This window comes from Aplidium turbinatum, chromosome 2 (genome assembly GCF_918807975.1).
Source record: "Aplidium turbinatum chromosome 2, kaAplTurb1.1, whole genome shotgun sequence".
NCBI lineage: Eukaryota > Metazoa > Chordata > Ascidiacea > Aplousobranchia > Polyclinidae > Aplidium > Aplidium turbinatum.
The window spans coordinates 20,854,496-20,874,857 of record NC_137473.1 but is presented as its reverse complement, the minus strand read 5'-3'; the positions used below and the strand labels follow the sequence as shown (position 1 = coordinate 20,874,857).

The following is a 20,362-nucleotide window of genomic DNA, read 5'->3' as shown; positions in this document are numbered from 1 at the left end:
GATAAGGGACCCCACATTCCGCTCAGCCCAGGGCCCCATAAATCCTTAATCCGGCCCTGTGCCAAACATTCACACGGTATAAACCACTCAAAACCAACAAGTTTTATGTTGAATTTCCACGAAGAAACACAAGCATCTAAAAGTGTTCATCTGGCATTTTGCTGCGTTTTGGTTTCAATATGTCCTTGCCCATTGAAAACATCCTTTCAACTTATTCAAAATTTGGAAAGTTTGATAAAAAAAATGTAAACAACAGCTAAGATATTAAAAAGTATGCGTTGACGCTATTCGCTAAAAAAACGCGAAAACTTTACGGCGTAGCCTCAAGCGACAACTATCCAAAAAATGTGGCCGCAAGCGTTAGCGTAAACAAAAAGTCTAGCCTACGTCGCAAGTCTACGGCGTAGAATTTGCAGCGTATACGTACATCTCTGGCCTACTAGCTTACACCAACTCCCTATTGTTGGGTGGTCTTTATATCTTAGTGGTACCTTGACCCTGTTTCTCGCTTTGTGCACAGTTTTCAGGAGAACTACAATAATTTTGTTCAGTGTAATGAGTAGGCTTATTGCTTGTTTTTCATTTTCAGGTTGACGATGCGGCGGGTAATCCCCAAGTGGGAGTGCGACTGCTAGGCGAGAGCCATTCGGTGGAATTCATCACAAGAAGTGTAGATGGTCTCATTCAAAAAGCAACATTCTCTGATGTTTCATTGCTTTTTAATCACGTAAGTGTTATTCAGAAATTATTGCTTTGAAGTCATTATTATTGATAGTTTATCTAACTTTGTAACTCTCCTTGTTGCTTAGAAAGATTATAGTGCGTCATGCAAAAGAATTGCCAGATCCTTTGTACATTTTCAGACAAAAAGCGATTGCGTAGCTTAAAAATTAGCCAATGAATTTCAGTCAAGCCTCAACTAAAGTTTTCAAAAATTTTACAATTTAATCAAAAGTTATCTATTGTCAAGGCATCAATTAATTGTACGCCGCCTAAATACAATGGTGTTCAGTGGCGTACGCAGGGGGGGGGGGGCATTGGGCCATGCCCCCCCCCCTTAAAATTGTTTTAGTAGTTAACGACGTAGATTAAGGCATTTAATTTGTTTTGCATTGCTCTGTCAAAGCAATTACTGTAACAATGTTGTTTTATAAACTAAGCCAATACGAAATGCATGGCCCACTCCACCTACCCCACCCCAGGTATGCCAATGTATAGCATAGTGTTTTGTAAGCCTATTACAGTGATTAGTGAGAGAGAAATGGATATAGTCTAAACTAAAACCATACTGGGATATCATGAAGACATCTGGGATATCAATGGCCAGTGGCGTAGCCAAGGGGAGGTGGGGGGTGGTTACAACCCCACTTGGCACGCGTGTGACGTCACGATATTGAGAATGATGCTTTCAGTCTCTTTATGCTTGGGAATGATGCTTTCAGTCTAAAAAAACTAGCCTAATTTTAAACAAAACTGCATTAAAAGAGCGAGTTTTGCCAATACCAAACATTCAAACATTTCAGCCAGGAATTAACAAGAAAACATAGAGACTTAGCTTTATTTCCAAAAAATGCCGAAGAAAACATGATCTTATCCTTTTGCTATGCCACCTGACAGCACCATTTTACAGGAATATTCATACCCACATTTTTGTTGAAAATGCTCTCAGAATGCACCAAATTCAAAGTAATTTTTCAAAATTTTCTGGGGGAGGCCCCCCAGACCCCCGCCGCTGGGTGTCGTATTAAGCGAAAACGCCGTCGGGCTTCGCCCGCCAGTCGTCAAAACCCCCCCTTTCAAAATTTCTGGCTACGCTACTCTCAATGGCCCCCCTCTTGAGAAAATCCTGCGTACGCCACTGATGGTGTTAATAAATTTAAACTAATTATCCCTGTAAAAATTAAGTATAAAAATAAATCACAAATGTAAGAAATTGTAAGAAATATGTAAGAAATATTACACTTATAACTTGACTAATTCAGTAGCCTAATGCTACACTTAGATCAATTAATGACTTTGCATATTAGTAGCTTGTTTAGTAAATTTAAGTTTTTCAGTTTGTAGCCTAATTGCTTTGAACAGTTAAGAATTTCAGATAGCCTACTATCGCACTAACCAGATGATAAATTTAAGTTACAAACTTTTTTTTAAAAAAACGTTTAAAAATTTTGAAATATATTTAACAAACAAGCATTAATTTACTTTTGAGAAAATCAAAAATAACATTTATGCTAAAAAAACTGGCAACACTACTGTTTGAGGTAGCCTACGTTTTGTGAACACAAGTTTAGTATCTACAATACATTTTGGAATCTTCGTTTTTTCCGGCTGCATGGCCGAGTGGTGAGAGCCCTGGAACGGCAATCGAAAAGGTGCCGGTTCGACACCGCTCAAGAGCATGCGGCTTTGTCTGTGGCAGGAGGAAAAACCTAGAACATCACACAACTAAGGTGAAAGAGAAAATTGAATTGAGTCCTGTCTTTGTCATGAGTTACCAAGGAGGGTGGGGGGACTTATATACCAGTCCCAGGTACACAAGTCCCCCCCCACCCCCTTGGTAAGTCATGACAAAGACAGGACTCAATGGACATGGCTCTTTCGCCTTAGTTGTGTGATGTTCTAGGCGTTATCGTGGCAGGACACTTAAAGGCATGCTTGAAGGTGGACACGAAGATTGCATTCCTTGCTTTCCCGTCCACTTAATCTAAATCTTCAACCACCGGGTGTAAGCCTGGATACGACAAACAAAATCTTCGTCTTTTGATAAAAATGCTTCATCTCTACATTTTTTGACACTTTGAGTTGTGAAGAGATAAAGCTAATGCGACATTCTTTCAACATCTTCATGCAGCAAAAAAGTATGCTACGCCTTGCAAAGTTAATTTGAACGTGTAATAAATGAACCAATGTTAGTTGGTTATGAGAATTTTTATTCTCAGAATGAGAGCGCTTCTTTAAGAGCTTAATTGGTACTGGTAGTCTTGAATAGTCACTGAAGCTCCGACCGAGCGAAGACGCCATTCTCGAGTTTCACCCTTGTTTGGAATCATCGGTCTTGAATATCTACATGTCCTGAGCGGGAATCGAACTTTCAACTTGATGGAAATTGTGGAGGTCTCCTACTTGAGTGGGACTCGAACCTTGACAACGGAATAAGTGCAATTAACAACAGTTTCATTGTCTTGAGTCCAACGGCGTAGGCTACCTTGACCACTGTGGCTGGGTGTTCAAACTTTTTCAGCAAGATTCCCCACCATACGCATTTACTTTGCATTAGTGTTCAGTTATAAAGTCCACCAAATCAGTAAGTCTAACTTCATCCGATGCAAAAGATGACTAAAAACTTCCTGTATTAAAGACGTTTTTCTGCCTAAAACCAAACTTTCGATCACATTTGGCAACACCAACATCACACATACACTGTTTATTTGTTCATTTTTGACCAAACTGTTATTTTTGATCACATATGCAACACCTAGGCTACATCAACATATGCAAGAGCAACACCTACGTTACATCACACATAGGCTACACCAGAGGTGTAGCTTACAGATGCAAGATTTTTGGGATCTGGATCTGATCTGATCCTGTTTTTTCTTTTTGAGATCCGAATCCGACAATTTCTAAATATTTCAGATCCTGATCCGAATTTACTATATGTTTGAAATTTTATTAGGAAAGTATTTCACCACATCATAGGTTCATACTTTTTCTGAAAGAACTTGGTAAAAAGGATTTATGAAATTTATTAGCCTATTGCAAGGCTACTCAACTAGCGGACCGCGGTCCGAATCCGGACCTTCTGAGTGTTGATAGTGGACCTCGGGCTTCCAGAAGAATGACCTTATTGACACGTTTCTGGGCCTCTTTAAACAGATTTCTACTGGGAAGAAGCATTTTTTTCTGTGATTATCCTAATAGCTGGGAGGGAAGTCTCTCAGACCTCCAACACTTCGTCAAAAATCTAAGTGAAGTTACATTTTACCTAAAAAAAAAAGGTTCGGTACCGTACTGGCATTAATACTTTAACTTTCGTGGTTGCGTATGAAATAATTTAATCACCGGACCGCTAAAGGCATTCGATTTGTCACAGTGTACTTTTCTTACCATTAGTTGAGTAACCCTGGCCTATAGCCTACTTCTTTGGAAGTGTTAATTTACATGGACGTGATGTTGAAAATAACTTAAAATTCAATGGATTGTTCGCTTCTATCAAGAATGAAAAATCTTACGACTCTACCGGTTATACAGTACTTGAAAATCAAAGCAACTTTTCATGCATTATCTTAAACATGCATATCACATTTTAGGTCTAGCTTTCTCCGTGATCTTTCAATCAGTCATGTCTTTTAATTATTTTGAATCAGTATAATCCTTCCAAGCTGTGTATCTTACTTAGAGTAACTAGGTTCAAGAAGAAGGCTAATAAAAACCTGATTCATCAAATGTTACATCAAGCACTAGCGTACGCAGGGGGGGGGAGGCATTGGGCCATGCCCCCCCCCCCCCCACTTAAAATGTTTTAGTAGTTGACGACGTAGATTAAGGCATTTATAATGTTTTGGATTGCACTGTCAAAGCAATTAACAATGTTGTTTTATAGATGATGTTGTTGACAATGTTGTTTTACAGATGATGTTACGCCGTAGCCTACCCTCCGTACCCCCCTCTCATAGGCCTTGGCTTGAGGGTGGTTTAGGGTAGGCCTTTTTCGTTCTATAGTTCAGAGTGCGGTAATTTTTGATTAAAGTTAGCATTGCATTCGATATTAAAACTTTCACAGAGTAGTTCGATTTATGCTTTAATTAAGGTAATGACGTTGCCTATCATGATCGAAATATTATTGTTTTTAATTCTCCGTTTAGGCCTACTAGGCCTATCATGCTTTTCATATTCAGAATCGGTATCTGTACACTGTACAGTGACATACGCAAAGACCGTGAGAGTCTATATTTCACCAACAGATAAGTTATCTTAAACCTTGGTCAAACTATAGAGTAGCATAAGGCAACTCTTGATAAAAAAAAAAGTCAAACTATATCGAATGCTCCCTCCCCACGGAACAACATCCTGCGTACGCCACTGAACGTACCCTCAATACGCGTAGTTCATTGGGTTTAGTAAGCCAACTACGTCGTCTACGTAAGGCATTAAATGCAAAGTTAAGAATGTTATATCGTACATCGTTTGTTTTCAATACAACATCTATCCAAATGAGTAAACTAGTCGTTGCAAATTAAAACATTATCGTCAATGCAAGCTGAGTACCTATGCCAGTAACCGATCGGCCAGTGGCGTAGCCAAGGGTTGTAACCCTCAACATCCCCCCCTTTGGCACGCGTGTGACGTCACGATATTAAGAATAATGCTTTCAGTCTCTATGGCTCTAAAACAAAGTGTGCCTAATTTAAAACGAAACTGCATTAAAAGAGCGAGTTTTGCCAATACCAAACATTCAAATAAAACTCAGCCAAGAATTAGCAACAAAAAAACATAGAGAATTAGCTTTATTGCCGAAAAATGCCGAAGAAAACATGATCTTATCCTTTTGCTATGCCACCGGACAGCACCATTTTACAGGAATATTTATATCCACATTTTGTTGAAAATGCTCTCAGAATGCACCAAATTCAAAGTGATTTTTCAAAAATTTCTGGGGGAGGCCTCCCAGACCCCTCGCCGCTGTGTGTCGCCTTTGGCGAAGACTCCGTCGGGCTTCGCCCGCCGGCCGCCAAAACCCCCCCTTTCAAAATTCCTGCCTACGCCACTGCCATCGCCTATTATTAGCAAATGGGCGTTCTTTATTTTTTTTTCGTTTTGTATCAAAAGCATTTTCAATGGTCCTCCCGTGAGAAAATCCTGCGTACGCCACTGACATCAAGTATTAATTTTAGATCGGACCAAATTAGACAGACTGGCGCACCATCAACGGCAGTCAAACACGTTTTGCGCGATACAAACGATGTGCTCATTACAAGCCAAACTCACGTGGTTGAATGGTCTCAAATTTTGACAAAAACACAATAACCCTTGAAAAAAGGCCAGTGAATAATTTAGGAGGCCTATATTGCTATAATGTGAAATGTACACCTGTTCTATTTTCTACAAGCACATTAGGCGCCATGAAACTAATGGTGTATCAAATATATTAAAAACTATGCATGAAATGCCACTAGATGGAGCACCGGTTGTGATATTTTCTTCTTTGTTGACGATTTTGCTCCATCGCTCTCTTGTCACCTTTGAAGCATTATGCAAATTGGAAAGGTTTTATTTGTGCCTTGCGATACATTCATAAATAGGCTAGTTATTCTAAAAACCACATTACCGTTAGGCTACATCGTTTGTGTTAGTCTTTTTTCGCAAAGAAAGCCGCGACAATAGGATGCAGAGATATGTTGGAAATACAGTAGAACTTTGATAACTCTTCACCCCAGGGGGAACAGAAAAAGTGACGACTTACGCGAACTGACGACCAATGCAAACACCTAAATTTTGCCATTGTTTCGCGCATTAATTTCATGGTGCTCCGCGACCTAATTAAATGCGATAGTGGTAAAGTGAGACGAAGAGGAAAGCGAGAAAAGAATTTAATTACGGTGCACAATAAAGTACAGTAATAACGCACTTAACTGAAGAACACAGATATTATTAACTGCGTTTTGCTTGCAAGTGTCTTGTCAACCAAGTAGTCATGCAGTTTTGATAGTGAGCTTGCGAATTCACCACTGTCTTCTTGGTATAACATATAGTGTTGGAGCTTTCCAACATTCTGCAAAGCTTCTTTTGTAGATGGAGGTGGCACAGGCTCTTCTTCCTCTTGACCATCATCTTCTTCGTTGTTTTCGCACGAACCACGCACGTGCTGAACAGCGCTTCTCTTGTCGCCAACAGAGCACGTGCGCGCACACCCGCAATCGACCAGACCAACATACTCCACGCATGTGCGTCTGGCCCGATAGAGTGTGTGCGTGCACACGTCTTAGCGCAGTAATTTCTTCTCGAAAGAGTCTGTAAATGTCACGTCAGCATTTGGGTGGATGACAACTTAGACGATTATGCGATTGCGATGACCACTTAACCGAACTTGATTGTGTACAAAAGATAGGCTTTCTGCCGGGACCTCGCAATCATTGACGACTTGGGCAAACTGACGAGTTTTCCGAAGACGAGTTATCCAAGTTCTACTTTATGGTATATTTTTTGTGAATTCGGACAAAGAATCTGCTCCACACAAGAGCTGTGATATTATCCTCTATCACTAGGCTCGACCGCAAAGGCAATCCGGCTGTTGTCGAATATAGATGGAAATGGTTTATTAAATTGGAGCGAAATAACAATGATACTTGACGTTTTTGCCAACAGTCTCTCAAACCACAATCCCGAGTGATCAGAACAGGAGTGTGATCAAAGAAGTCGTTTTCTGAAATAACATAAAAGCACAAATCACGCATTTGCCTAAAACTACAGTACAAGGCAATAATGATTAATGTGAGTTTTTTACATTGCTACATCCATCGTGAATATGCGTCGACCTTTAGCGCTTTACGGACAGATAGTGTGAATTAAATCAGCAATAAATTCCACATAATTAAAATGTCCATACCAATTTTTGCCAAGTAAGCCGGTGAATTGCGACAACAGCAACAGTCTGAAATTCTTTACACAGGATTCCAATGCGGTTACAATTCAGCTATAACAAATGAAATTAACGCGTTACGATACGTCGAAAATACGTAGATCATGCACAATAAAGCTGTGTCATTAAGTAAGCCCTTTTACAAGTGAACACAGCGCGTACAAAACTGATAGTGATAGATATGTTCAGCTTAGATACGTCAGACTATTAACACATACAGTAGCAAAGGCTAAATTTACAAATTAGCAATCAATTTGTACGGTACTCACATGAAGCAATCTCTTTAAAGCTGCTTGCCCGAATTCTACAAATCTCGACTTACTAAATAAGTCCGAACTGGCTGACAAAACAACCCAAGTTCACAGATGAACAGAACTTTTGCCCAACGTTGGCTACAAACTGTCTGATGATATTTCAGGCACAAGTGGGCTTATTTAAGATAAATTTTTACATGTTTTGAAGTTCCCAAATTATAATAAAGAAGCAACAAATCGAACACAATATTTTCCATGAATCACGGAATGTTGTTTCCGTACGCGATAAACTAAGATCCCAAGGGACGATGATTTCAATAAATCGTTACGTCACAATAAACTTGGAGCCACCGTGTTTTGCAAGGGCATATGAAATCACCAAAATGTTTTCCAAAATAAAGTGTTTTTTCTATATTGTTTTAAGCTAAGCAACTTTCCAGTACATCAATTGCGGTTGATCAATCGCCAGGAGAAAGCTACTATGCCGTCAAAGAAGGGCATTTATCAATATACTGCCACTCGTAAACATGTGAACTTCAAAACTTAGAAAGTGAAGAGAAAATATCTTACACTCCCTCCAAAAATAGGAAAAATATGCGAGCCTATTTTTAACGTGAAACAAGATATTTTCGCAATTACAAAGGGCAAAAACTCTACGGCTGCAATACTGAAGCGAGGCATAAAACACAATTACGAAACATTATGTATCTACTCATTGTTGTCTCCACACCGCATGCAGGAACGACAATGCGTAGATACCGCGAAAAATACAATCCACAATTGACTTCCGGTATATCGGGTTCCCACAGCAACGGATCAGCAGAGCGTTCATAAAATCAGCAAAGCGTCTATTATTTGCCCTCAGATCCAGGCAATTGCTTCGTAGAAGCGCATGAAAATGCAGTTCTTGCACTGCTTCGATCTATACAGAATTTGCGTTGATTGCAGTATCATTTGAGGCCTCGGCTGGCTTGCAGATAAGACACAGCTTTGCAATCGGCCTTCTCAGGATGCCGGTACCGACTCGAACATCTACTTGTCGCACTACTCCGTGCTTATCTGGATATGTATGAATGATTCTTCCCATAGTCCCACGTCGTCGTGGAAAATTATCGTCAACAATTAAGACGACGTCATTCGTCTCGAAGTTGCATTTTCGGTCCGGCCATTTTTGTCTCAAAGCGATTGTTGGTAGATACTCCTTTTTCCACCTTCGCCAGAACTCATCGGCTAGGAAATGAACTCTTCGCCATTGTCGTCGCGTATAGCAGTCTTTTTCGTTTGCCTTCACGGAAAGCATTGGAGGATCACTCTCCAAATTGTGTCGTAATAAATGATTTGGTGTCAGTGGTTGTTGATCCGTCGAATTGTAGTTCACTGGAACCAGCGGTCGTGAGTTCAGGATGTTCTCCACTTCAATCATGAAGGTGTTCAGCGTGTCGTCCGTCAGTGTGCCGAACTTGGAGAGCATAAAATCGAGAATCCGTCGAACCGAGCGGATCATTCGTTCCCAGACGCCTCCGAAGTGAGACGCCCCTGGTGGATTGAAATTCCACCTCATGGCTTTTCGTCGAAAGTATTGTTCAATGCTGGGGTCCTGTAAAGATCTCAAACAATCCTTTATTACGCGATGTGCACCGACAAAATTGGTGCCATTATCACTAAACACTTCCTTAGGATTTCCCCGTCTGGCAGCGAATCGTCGAAAAGCATTAAGAAATGCGTCAGTAGACATGTCATTGGCAATCTCTAAGTGGACTGCCCTCATAGTTAAGCAAGTGAAAATGCATCCATACCTTTTTACCATGCTCCTTCCCTGCTTAACCATGAAGGGTCCGAAGTAGTCGACTCCAACAGAACTGAAAGGAGGTTCATCAGAGCGTAGACAAACATCAGGTAGATCAGTCATCTTCTGCTCTCCTGTTGTCACATGGCTGCTAACGATCTTCCGCACAGCGGCGGAATCCTTGAAGAAGTTAAACCGCTCATGCAAAGACGTCCAAGTGTGTGCTATTCCTGCATGACCAACATGGAGATTCTGCTTCAAAATAAACGAAATTTTAGATTGACTTGAATACGAAAGAATGATTGGATGTTTGATATTGCAAGGACTCGCTGTATTCTCCAAGCGTCCTTCTACCCTCAAGGTGTCTGTAAAGTTATCATTAACAGAGTGCGGATACGAAATCGCGCTGTAATTTTGATTGAAAGCGTCGAAAAAGTAATGCAGTCGGTCTATGCTCACCCTACCTAACTGCAATGACTTTAAACAATGTTGCAAAGTGGCACTCTGCAATTCAAAGAGTTGAGGGAACCGCTCCCTCCATTCGTCTACATCGGGCTGGTACAATGGCCCTTGCATCAATACATTGTCTAATGAAATTCCTCTGTGTTGGGCCACACAATCGGAAACAATTTTTACTGCGTCTGACTTATTTTGGTCGAACACTGGGTCATGAGGGAGGTACCGTGCCGCATCTGCGCGGTCATCATCACGGCCCTTCCTGTCCTCCACTGAAGTAGGAAAATCTACGTCCCTAAAGATTGTCTGGGAGTTCTGTACCTGATATTGGCTTATTAGATTAACCATTGCCTGTTTTGAGTTTGCCCGCTTGATTCCGGGTCCAATCACGCTCCATCCTAAAGGAGTCTTTAATGCACAGGGATCTCTTCTCCCTCCATACCTCGAATCCAGATGCCTATGAGCATATGGAACGTCAGTGCCTATTAGTAATGAAACCTCTTCAGTATCCAGGTGAGGGAACTGGATACCCTTCAGGTGAGGCCATGCTTCTATATCTGAATCTGTTAAAGGACGATTGTTTCTGAACGCCAAATCGTCCAGCGACACCGCTTCTCTTATATCCAGCTCATCAGTGTCATCTAGCGGCCGAATTTTAAAATCTAATTTTCGGCAATCAACCGATCTCGGCATTTGGCCCACAGTTGTCAATTGGATTCTGTCTGGCTGACCTCTTAAACCCAATTTCTTCACCAGTGACGTGGTGCAAAACGTGGTGTCACTTCCTGTGTCTAAAAATGCGTTAACGGTCAAGCATTTATTTCCGTTATAAACCTTGACCGGGATAACGCAGAAAAAGAAATTCTTTCTTTCCTCAGACAATGTTTCGCACCTTGCAATGGTGGCTGGCCTGCCATTGCTATCTATGCTTTGGTTAATGTTACTGGGACCTGATGAAAGGTCGAGCTGCTGTCTCGGGCCAGTAGGTCCCATTTCCTCATGCAGCAAAGTGTTGTGGCGACGTCCACAACCCTTTGCTGTGCAAGCCGGCGGTCTATCACAAGACCTAACAACGTGCTTGTCGCTGAAGCAGTTGTAACACCTTCCTTTGTATCTGATAAAGTCCCTGCGATCAGAAATTGACTTTTTCAGAAATTCATTGCATCTACCTATTGGATGCGGTCCGTTGCAAAGGTAGCATGCCATCCTCGGCCGTGAAGCAACCGTCGCTTCAACGGCAGAACAAGAGCTCTTCTGGGTATATCGGGGGCTGGCTGGGGCCTTTTGATCTCGTTTCACCGACCTGCACAGTAAACCTCCAAAAGCGTTTAATACTCTCGATTCTTCTTCCACAAACCCTACAAAGTCGTTAAATGTAGCTTGTCTCCCTGACTGCAGCATAATGTTAGCAGTGCGGCGCCTCCAGCCCTTCTGCGTTTCCATCGGCAACTTGGCAGCCAGCATCACCATGGTATCCACTGTGTTAAGGTCGCCCAAGTTTTCGAGCTTCCCTAGCACCAGTGAACACTGACGTAAGAGTTGGGAATAATCGCGCATGCCCAACGCGTCTTCGCTCTTTATATCAGGCCTTCCCATGAGCCTTGTAACGAAAGACCTAGCGACAATATGGGGCACGCCATAATTGTCGTGCAGAAGTTTCCTCGCTTCTGCGTATCCTCCACTGGAGTCGATAATCGAACAATGCTCGATTAAGTGCTTGGCTTTCCCTCGGCACTGCTGCAATAGTAGAGTCATTCGCATTCCATCGGTGTGAGCTCGACTCTCCAAGTGGGCCTCGAAATGGCGAATAAAGGTCCAATACTCAATTGGCTCGCCTGAAAATGTCATGTGCTCTGGCTTAGGCATGCACATGCCCTCGCCAACAGCTTTCACGATGCAAGGCAAAATTTCAGAGTCCGAGGGCTGAAAGCTAACAGTTTTATTTACCTCAGTCACAGCACAGTCAGGGTGGAATTCGGGCACCTTTCCTGTACCGAGATCCACCTGACCTACATGCCTACTAGCATCCGCTCTTCCAGATAGCGCAAGACCAGGCTGGCAGTCCGGCACCTTCGGCGTGCCAGAATCCACTTGGTCTTCGCATAAGCTGGCTAGAGACGTGGACCGTCTGCATTCTTCAAACTGGTCCAAAACTTCTAACTGCGCTTTTGCTGTCTCGACAGCCAATCTGGCCTCGAACCTTTCCCTCTCAGCCCGTAGTCTTTGATCTTCTTCGATGTTTTTCAACTTAAGTTCGGCAAGTTTCTTGGCTAGTGCCGCCTCCGTTCTCTGCCTTTCACTGACAGACGTGCTACAGGAAGAGCGAGAGCGGCTAGACCTCTTCGATCGGCGACTATACACCACACTAGCCGCTGGCGTTTCTCGCAAAGCTGAACGTTCGACATGCGGCTCGGGTTCGGCGCTCAGTTCTGCTCGAGCAACGCTAATGTCTAATTTCCTTTGAATCCAAGCCTGCTTCATGGCCTCTAGTTCGCAAAACTCATCATTTGCGTATTTAAAAGTTTTTAAGTGATCTTCCATCATTGGTAACAGCCGGTCATAAACTCGCTGAAACGATTCTTCAGCGTTTTTAAATTCTACGAGACTCTTAGCTTTCGCAGCTTTCTGGCATAAAACAAACCAAGAAGCTAACCTTTTGTCTTCTCGCGTTGCTTTGTCCAGAGAGAATTCCTCGACATGAGTTTCCGGTGAACCTGACGCTGAAACCGATGGAAGGTTCTGGGTTTCCTCAGAAGATGGATTTTCCTGCTCTTTTGGAGTTTCTGTTGTTTGAGACATCGTTATTTACAGTAGTGCTGAAAGTTTCAATGTAGAAGATGAGAAGTAATCAACCGCAAATATTGGCACAAGTCTACGAAGGATAATAAAGTAACAAAGGAATGGGAAGCCTAAAAATCACCTATCCAAGGACAGTTTCTTGATAAGCAATTTGCAAAACAGTGAGCAGATAGTCAGCATCGACACTAGAAATAATTGCCTACCAATAGGCAAAAGAAACCCGAAAACTAGTGTGCCGACTTTAGAGCACGAGATACTAATTATTGCCTAACACAGGCAACAAGAAATAAAGAAGACTAATTTGCTGAACCACGGCAAAGAGGCGAAAACTTATATTGCCTACCACAGGCAATTAGGAATAACGAAAACAAATCTGCCGACCCACGGCAGAAAATTGAAAACTAATATTGCCTACCACAGGCAATAAGAAACAAAACCAAATATTGCCGACCCACGGCAAGAAATTGAAAACTAATGTGATATTATCCTCTATCACTAGGCTCGACCGCAAAGGCAATCCGGCTGTTGTCGAATATAGATGGAAATGGTTTATTAAATTGGAGCGAAATAACAATGATACTTGACGTTTTTGCCAACAGTCTCTCAAACCACAATCCCGAGTGATCAGAACAGGAGTGTGATCAAAGAAGTCGTTTTCTGAAATAACATAAAAGCACAAATCACGCATTTGCCTAAAACTACAGTACAAGGCAATAATGATTAATGTGAGTTTTTTACATTGCTACATCCATCGTGAATATGCGTCGACCTTTAGCGCTTTACGGACAGATAGTGTGAATTAAATCAGCAATAAATTCCACATAATTAAAATGTCCATACCAATTTTTGCCAAGTAAGCCGGTGAATTGCGACAACAGCAACAGTCTGAAATTCTTTACACAGGATTCCAATGCGGTTACAATTCAGCTATAACAAATGAAATTAACGCGTTACGATACGTCGAAAATACGTAGATCATGCACAATAAAGCTGTGTCATTAAGTAAGCCCTTTTACAAGTGAACACAGCGCGTACAAAACTGATAGTGATAGATATGTTCAGCTTAGATACGTCAGACTATTAACACATACAGTAGCAAAGGCTAAATTTACAAATTAGCAATCAATTTGTACGGTACTCACATGAAGCAATCTCTTTAAAGCTGCTTGCCCGAATTCTACAAATCTCGACTTACTAAATAAGTCCGAACTGGCTGACAAAACAACCCAAGTTCACAGATGAACAGAACTTTTGCCCAACGTTGGCTACAAACTGTCTGATGATATTTCAGGCACAAGTGGGCTTATTTAAGATAAATTTTTACATGTTTTGAAGTTCCCAAATTATAATAAAGAAGCAACAAATCGAACACAATATTTTCCATGAATCACGGAATGTTGTTTCCGTACGCGATAAACTAAGATCCCAAGGGACGATGATTTCAATAAATCGTTACGTCACAATAAACTTGGAGCCACCGTGTTTTGCAAGGGCATATGAAATCACCAAAATGTTTTCCAAAATAAAGTGTTTTTTCTATATTGTTTTAAGCTAAGCAACTTTCCAGTACATCAATTGCGGTTGATCAATCGCCAGGAGAAAGCTACTATGCCGTCAAAGAAGGGCATTTATCAATATACTGCCACTCGTAAACATGTGAACTTCAAAACTTAGAAAGTGAAGAGAAAATATCTTACAGAGCACATAGTAATAGTACGCAGTTCAATGTGATGGATAAGCCTGGCAGCCTTTACAAAGCTTTGAGATGTATCCTCGATAATAAATCGATAAGTGGTTTTCTTGCTTCCACACTATTAAAATCTTCGCCGAAAACTCCTTTAATGCACAGAGGTAGACAGCTGCTACTTTAAAAGTAGCGCGTTATCGCTCCCGCTACAACACGCCAAGACTGGCGCTCCGCTACTCGCTGCCAGTCTATAAAAAGTAACGCCTTACCACTACCGCTACTTGGATCAAAAGTATCGTGCGCTTCCGTTACTTCTAAGCGCTACTTTTGTCTTGAGCTTACACTAGAAAGCGTTATTCAAGTACTGTATCTTATGAAGTTAAAACCATTTTGAAGACTAAGTAATAATATCACGTTTCAGTACCACATTCGCTTACACTACCATTTTAACGTAGTTATGGGAAGTAGCCTACATTCAAAGTGAAAATTTATTTTTATGCATCTTATAAGTTTCCGCCAGTGTAACCATCAAAAATCTCTAAAAACAATCAGCTTTTTTTCTATTTCAATTGGAAAGTAGCATTAGTGGAAGTACGACTGAAACAACAACAGCGTCTTTCCGCTAGTAGCGGCGCTACAAAAGTAGGGCGTTACTTCCCATCTCTGTTAATGCAGTATAGTGATAATGAATATATTTTGTAAAGGATCACATTTTATTACTAGCAGTGAACTCTTACCCGTGGTGAATATACCTGTTTGGTGTTTCAATGTTTTTGTCTCCTTTACCTACCCTAAATTAGTTTGACTTCTAATTGTCAATTCGCTTTTTTGATCTTAAATTCACCCCCAGGGAAAGATAGGCCTACCTCTCACGTTGAGAACCAGTGATGTAGCCTTAATCACAGTTCTAGAAAAATTGATAATTGCAAAATCAACTTAAGGCGTATAAATGTAAAGATTGGAGAATTAATAAATAAATTAATCGGCTAAAACTTTTTACAAATGACTGAGCGTATTTAGTTGCTATATAAACTTGTTTGTTATTGTTTCAGCGCTGGCATAAGCTGCTTCTATCGGTTACTTTATCACAAGTCTCTCTCTATCTGGACTGCGTGTGGATGGACACCCTTCCTCTAGTCACCAGTGAATCTATTTCTTTAGACGGGAAAATCAGCGTTGGAAGATCGGAGAAACACGCTTCGTCAGTATCGGTAGGTGGAAATGAAGTCGCGCCAATGAGAAGCATTCCCAATGACAATGCATATCTAAAAAATATTAGAATAGGCTACCCTAAGGTTTTTAGGGTTTGCTGAAATTATAAATGTGAAGTTTTTCCCTACATTGAACGATTTTTCGGCCATAACCTAACGATTTCTAGTCCTATTTTTATAAGCTATCATTAAACTATCGGTCCGTGTTTCAAAAGGGTCGGGCGGGAACCTCGCGCTACCGCGGACCCCGAACGCCTGTCGATCCCTCGCCGGCCGGACGGCGGATAGGAGACCCAGTCCAGTAACGGCGCCACGGGGTGGACTGGGGTGGACATGTCCACCCCACTCCTATTTAGGGTCAATTTTGTAATTCGTCGAGATCCGATGAGAAAACTTGGGGGGTGTATGCAGGAGGTTAGGGGGGTCTAGTGACTGCGTCATAAATTAATTTCAACTTTTTTACGTATGAATTACTTTTGCAGCATTGACATACGAAGAAATGAAGAATCTTCAATTGTTATCGCTCTGTTGTATTGATTGATTGTAGTCTAATTTTACCATTTTGAGGTGATGGCTTTTATCACAGCTGAGACGCAAGCTTTATAAGACCTAATAGGCAAAGGTTTTGATGGGGCCACCGACATTTCAGGCAAGGATGAAAGTGTACAGCAACACCTAGTTGCAGCGAGTGCCAAAAACTGTCGGTATATTTTCATTGTTTTGCACACCGATTAAATCTTGTGCTTGGGCGCAGTGTTAAAAACGTAGCGACAGTCAAAACAATTTTTAAAACAATTGGTAACATCTACCACTTTATGGACTGTTCTCCCAAGAGAGATTTTTTGTATGAAGAGCATTTGAAAAAGGAGGGAATCACGTCTGAAAAAATTGCATTGCACTCGTTATCTGATAAGCTACTACAGTAGATGGTCTGCACGTTCAGATTATCTGGATGGGGTTTTAATGTAGCCTCTATCCAGCACTGCTGTCAATGCTCCAACAAATGTCAAACGAAGGCAATGATGTAGCTAGGCTACTGGTTTGTTGTTCCGCATCAAGCAATCTGAATTTGTTACTGCTAGTCTTATTCCTCATAAATGCTTTTTGTTAAGTAAACAGGCTTCAGATTATTTAAAAAGTGAAGAAATGGATCTCACCACTGGGGTTATTGCTATCAACGACTTGACAAGAGCATTTGACTCACTGCGTTCAGAGGAAGATATTAACAAATTGGTTTTCAACTCATCGCTGTTTGCGGATAGAAATCAAATTACCAGTGAAACCACCACGCCGGCTAAGCGATGCCGCTACCCACCAAGCCATTTCCGAGATGGTAAGATATTATATTGATAGGTTGCAACAATCTTTTTTGGAGTGAATCTGAATCCATTACAGAAAAGTTAAGAAGGGATTTTTCTTCATCCTTTGACAGAATGCTAAATGAACTTAAAAAACGTTACTCGGATCAAGCATGTGAATTAATGTCAAATGCAACTGCATTTTATTTCACGCACATGTCTCCATCAGATTTGCCTAAAGTTGAATATTTAGTCAAATTTTATAATTTCGACGAAAATCAGGTTGGGCAGCAATAGGATCTTCTTTGTTTGAGGTCAGCTAATTGTCAAAAGTGGAAACTAGAATTTGAAAAGCACCAAAGTGGATTGACCAAGACCGCGTGGTTGTGTTCGCCTTTACTTTTGAATTTGTGTGGACAAAACGATCTTAAATCATTTGTGGGCTACAGCAATTTGTTTCAAATTATTGCTACTGTTGCTACTTTGCCCATGACTGTGGCATCTTGTGAACGTATCCACAGCAAAGTTAAGACAATAAACTATTATCTGCGGCCTGCCATGTCATCACAAAGACTTGAACATCTGCTGCAGATCAGCAGTGAGCGAGACATTGCCGATAACACTGGTCCTCAAAAATTGGTGAAAGCTTTTAAACTGACCTGCGAGCGCAAAATAAAACTTTAGTGCAGTGATTCTTAACCTATAGCTATGGGTAATATTGGGTAACAGCTAGGTTTTTAAATATTATGTTTAAAGGACAACCCAATAAATTTTTATGAGGCCGCCTATCATTGCAGCAGCTCCATGACATAAAATAACGACAAGCTTGCTAACATCAAGACCGTAGTGGGCAATTCTATGGACCGCAGATGAAATGTATGGGAGCGTTTGGTCCTATTCTATTATTTTGTTCATAATTTAGAGTGCGCTCAATGGAAAACCAGCTTTTGCCTCCTTTAAATTTCCTTTGTTTATTTTTCAATAAATTTCGCAACCGAGCTGCAGTGAGTCACATCGCTATCGGTAATCTTAGCGACCATACTTTACGGTAGTATATTACCTCGAAATATGTTTGTCCACCCCACTCATTTTTGGCTGGCGCCGCCCCTGAGACCCACTACTGGATTTCGGGAGTAAAGGGAGAGATGGGGATCTCACGGCCCTGCCCTTGACCATACCTAATAAAATAGTCACTATTGGAGAAGAGTAGAAAAATATTGAACAAATCAAAAACCTTTTTAAGCCTAAAAGTCCGCTGCTTTGAAGGAGGACGAATAACGCTAATCCTGCGTTATTTTGTGTGGGCTGCTGGAATGCTGGGCTACCATGAACATAATTTTTAGGAAGTAAAACAAAACAAACTTCAAGGTTAACATCACCCTTGAGATGGCTAATTAATTGATGGCACAAATGAAAATGTTAATAAAATAAAAATTGTTTGCAAATTGCAATGTCTGTCATGCAGTTCCAAAACAAAGCTTCGTTCCTAAACTTTTCATCAAATTTTCCTATAATTCAACTGATGATTCACTGGGATGCACGGTGTGACAAAACATTTTAAATAAAGTAAACAATATCACACCAAATCAGAAGAATCGGTTTATTTAAATACAGAGCTTTCGCCACACAAGTGTGGCTTCATCAGTATAAACTTATTCAAATAGAATCTTAATAATTGTCATGTCATGTCATCTCTGTCATGCAGGCCTACAATCTTGCCTCGAGAGTCACTTAACCCATAGGCTATAGGCCTATCCTCCCAGAGTCAGTTTGAACTGACGGCGCAAACAGAAAAGTTACAAGCATGTCGATGGTGATAGGAATCCAGTTTTTGGGTTCATCTGATATGGAGAGTCCAGTTGAATATTTGATCCCTTTAAGTTGTAAGTTAACAGCTATCGCGATAATTACAGCAGCCTGAACTCAAAAAAGTGTTTTTTACACTTCTAAAAATTAACCGCTATCACACGGTTATGACTGAGATTATAATTGAAAAGTTCTATGCGAAAAATAATTTAAAGATAGACTTACAAAAGTTTTGTAGTTATTTTACTACTGTCAGTTTGAACTGACGCTATACTAGGAACAAGAGGGTGCAGAAAAAACACGATTTCTTTGAGCACGGTTGTATTTTTGCATTGCGACGTCATAAAGTGGCTGTAAATTTTAGTTATTTGCGAACATTTTAGTAGTTTATTTGTAATTGAAAGCAGGTGTAGGTAAAAATTTGACACATAGGCTCTTGACCCATTGTCTGCTAGTTAGTGAAAGGCAGAACGATTTAAAAAAATCTCACATATGTTTTGTTTATTATATAAAATTCTTCTCAAAGTTTGCGTATATTTATCTACTTACAGTCTCTACGCACGGATTTTGAGCATGATCTGGCGGAAGCAGACGTTCCTAGAGCAAAAAATGTAGTGTCCTTCAAAGTAGTTCATAGGTCCCGCAAGTGCCGGTCCTGTGACCATATGTAGAGTGTCCTATAATCTGCTTAAAAAATCATGTAGTATTTTCGATTTTCCATTTCTTGGAAAATTGACACAAATTTTTATTGTAATTCCTCGAGATAGCCTATTTCAATTTCCACACAAGTACGGAAATGCCTTCCTGTATTTTTCGGACTTTGGGCTGAGCTTGTCCTCAAATTTAATTATCGGTACATTTAATTCCTCTATGGCAGGTTTTCTGAGTAAGGCTCTGCTACCTGAATACGCTTTTTGTAAGATACGTAACAGTTGAAGTACTCAAAAATGTTCAATGTTAGTCAGTGGCGTACCTATGCAAAATGGCGCCCATGGCAAAGTTTAAATGTGCGCCCTTTTTAACAATTAAAGTTAAATATTGCATACAACTCTTTTATGAACAAATCACGAAGAAACTAAATGTGTTATTGCCGTTTTATTATGTTCAAAGGCAGTCACATGAGATTGTTTCGTGGTGCAAGTTTTGTTTTCTTTGTGGAGCCAATCAGCAGTTTGATAGAATGCTGCGCTTTGTGCCTTCTTTCCAAGTTATTTCCCACATAAAAACTAGCTAACGCGGCTTTCCCTTTCTTTTCCATCTGACGCTGTGCTGTTATTTTCCACATAAAAAAAATGTAGCCTACTACCAAGTGAATTATTGGACATAATCGAAAATAAGTTAGTTATAATATATAGGCCCTACAAGGACAAAATGTTTTCATAGTCTTTTACGTATAGGCTGTGGCGTAGCAACTCAATATATCGCC

At 40.7% G+C, this 20,362-nt stretch overlaps 1 protein-coding gene across 8 annotated transcripts; it reads right to left on the bottom strand.

Annotated features, from left to right (window-relative positions):
- Window positions 1-6,574: 6,574 nt before the first annotated feature.
- Window positions 6,575-14,618, bottom strand: LOC145765674 (uncharacterized). Of its 8 annotated transcripts, none has more exons than XR_014288603.1 (3): window positions 7,909-14,618; window positions 7,607-7,693; window positions 6,575-7,423 (listed from the first exon to the last, which is right to left on the bottom strand). XR_014288603.1 is itself a non-coding variant. In XM_082577495.1 (3 exons), exon 3 carries the CDS (start codon window positions 12,932-12,934, stop codon window positions 8,816-8,818), a length of 4,119 nt encoding a protein of 1,372 aa, XP_082433621.1. In that variant the 5' UTR covers window positions 12,935-13,591; window positions 13,775-13,861; window positions 14,077-14,618; the 3' UTR covers window positions 6,575-8,815. The 8 variants fall into 8 exon arrangements, 4 of the variants coding, with proteins under 4 accessions (XP_082433621.1, XP_082433618.1, XP_082433620.1 ...); XM_082577495.1 differs by having other exon boundaries at window positions 6,575-13,591; window positions 13,775-13,861; window positions 14,077-14,618; XR_014288601.1 differs by having other exon boundaries at window positions 7,607-14,618.
- Between the last annotated feature and the right edge of the window lie 5,744 nt (window positions 14,619-20,362).

What these genes read in the sequence shown, in the direction of transcription:
- LOC145765674 (XM_082577492.1), bottom strand. Translation starts at nt 12,934, where the DNA reads ATGTCTCAAACAACAGAAACTCCAAAAGAGCAGGAAAATCCATCTTCT.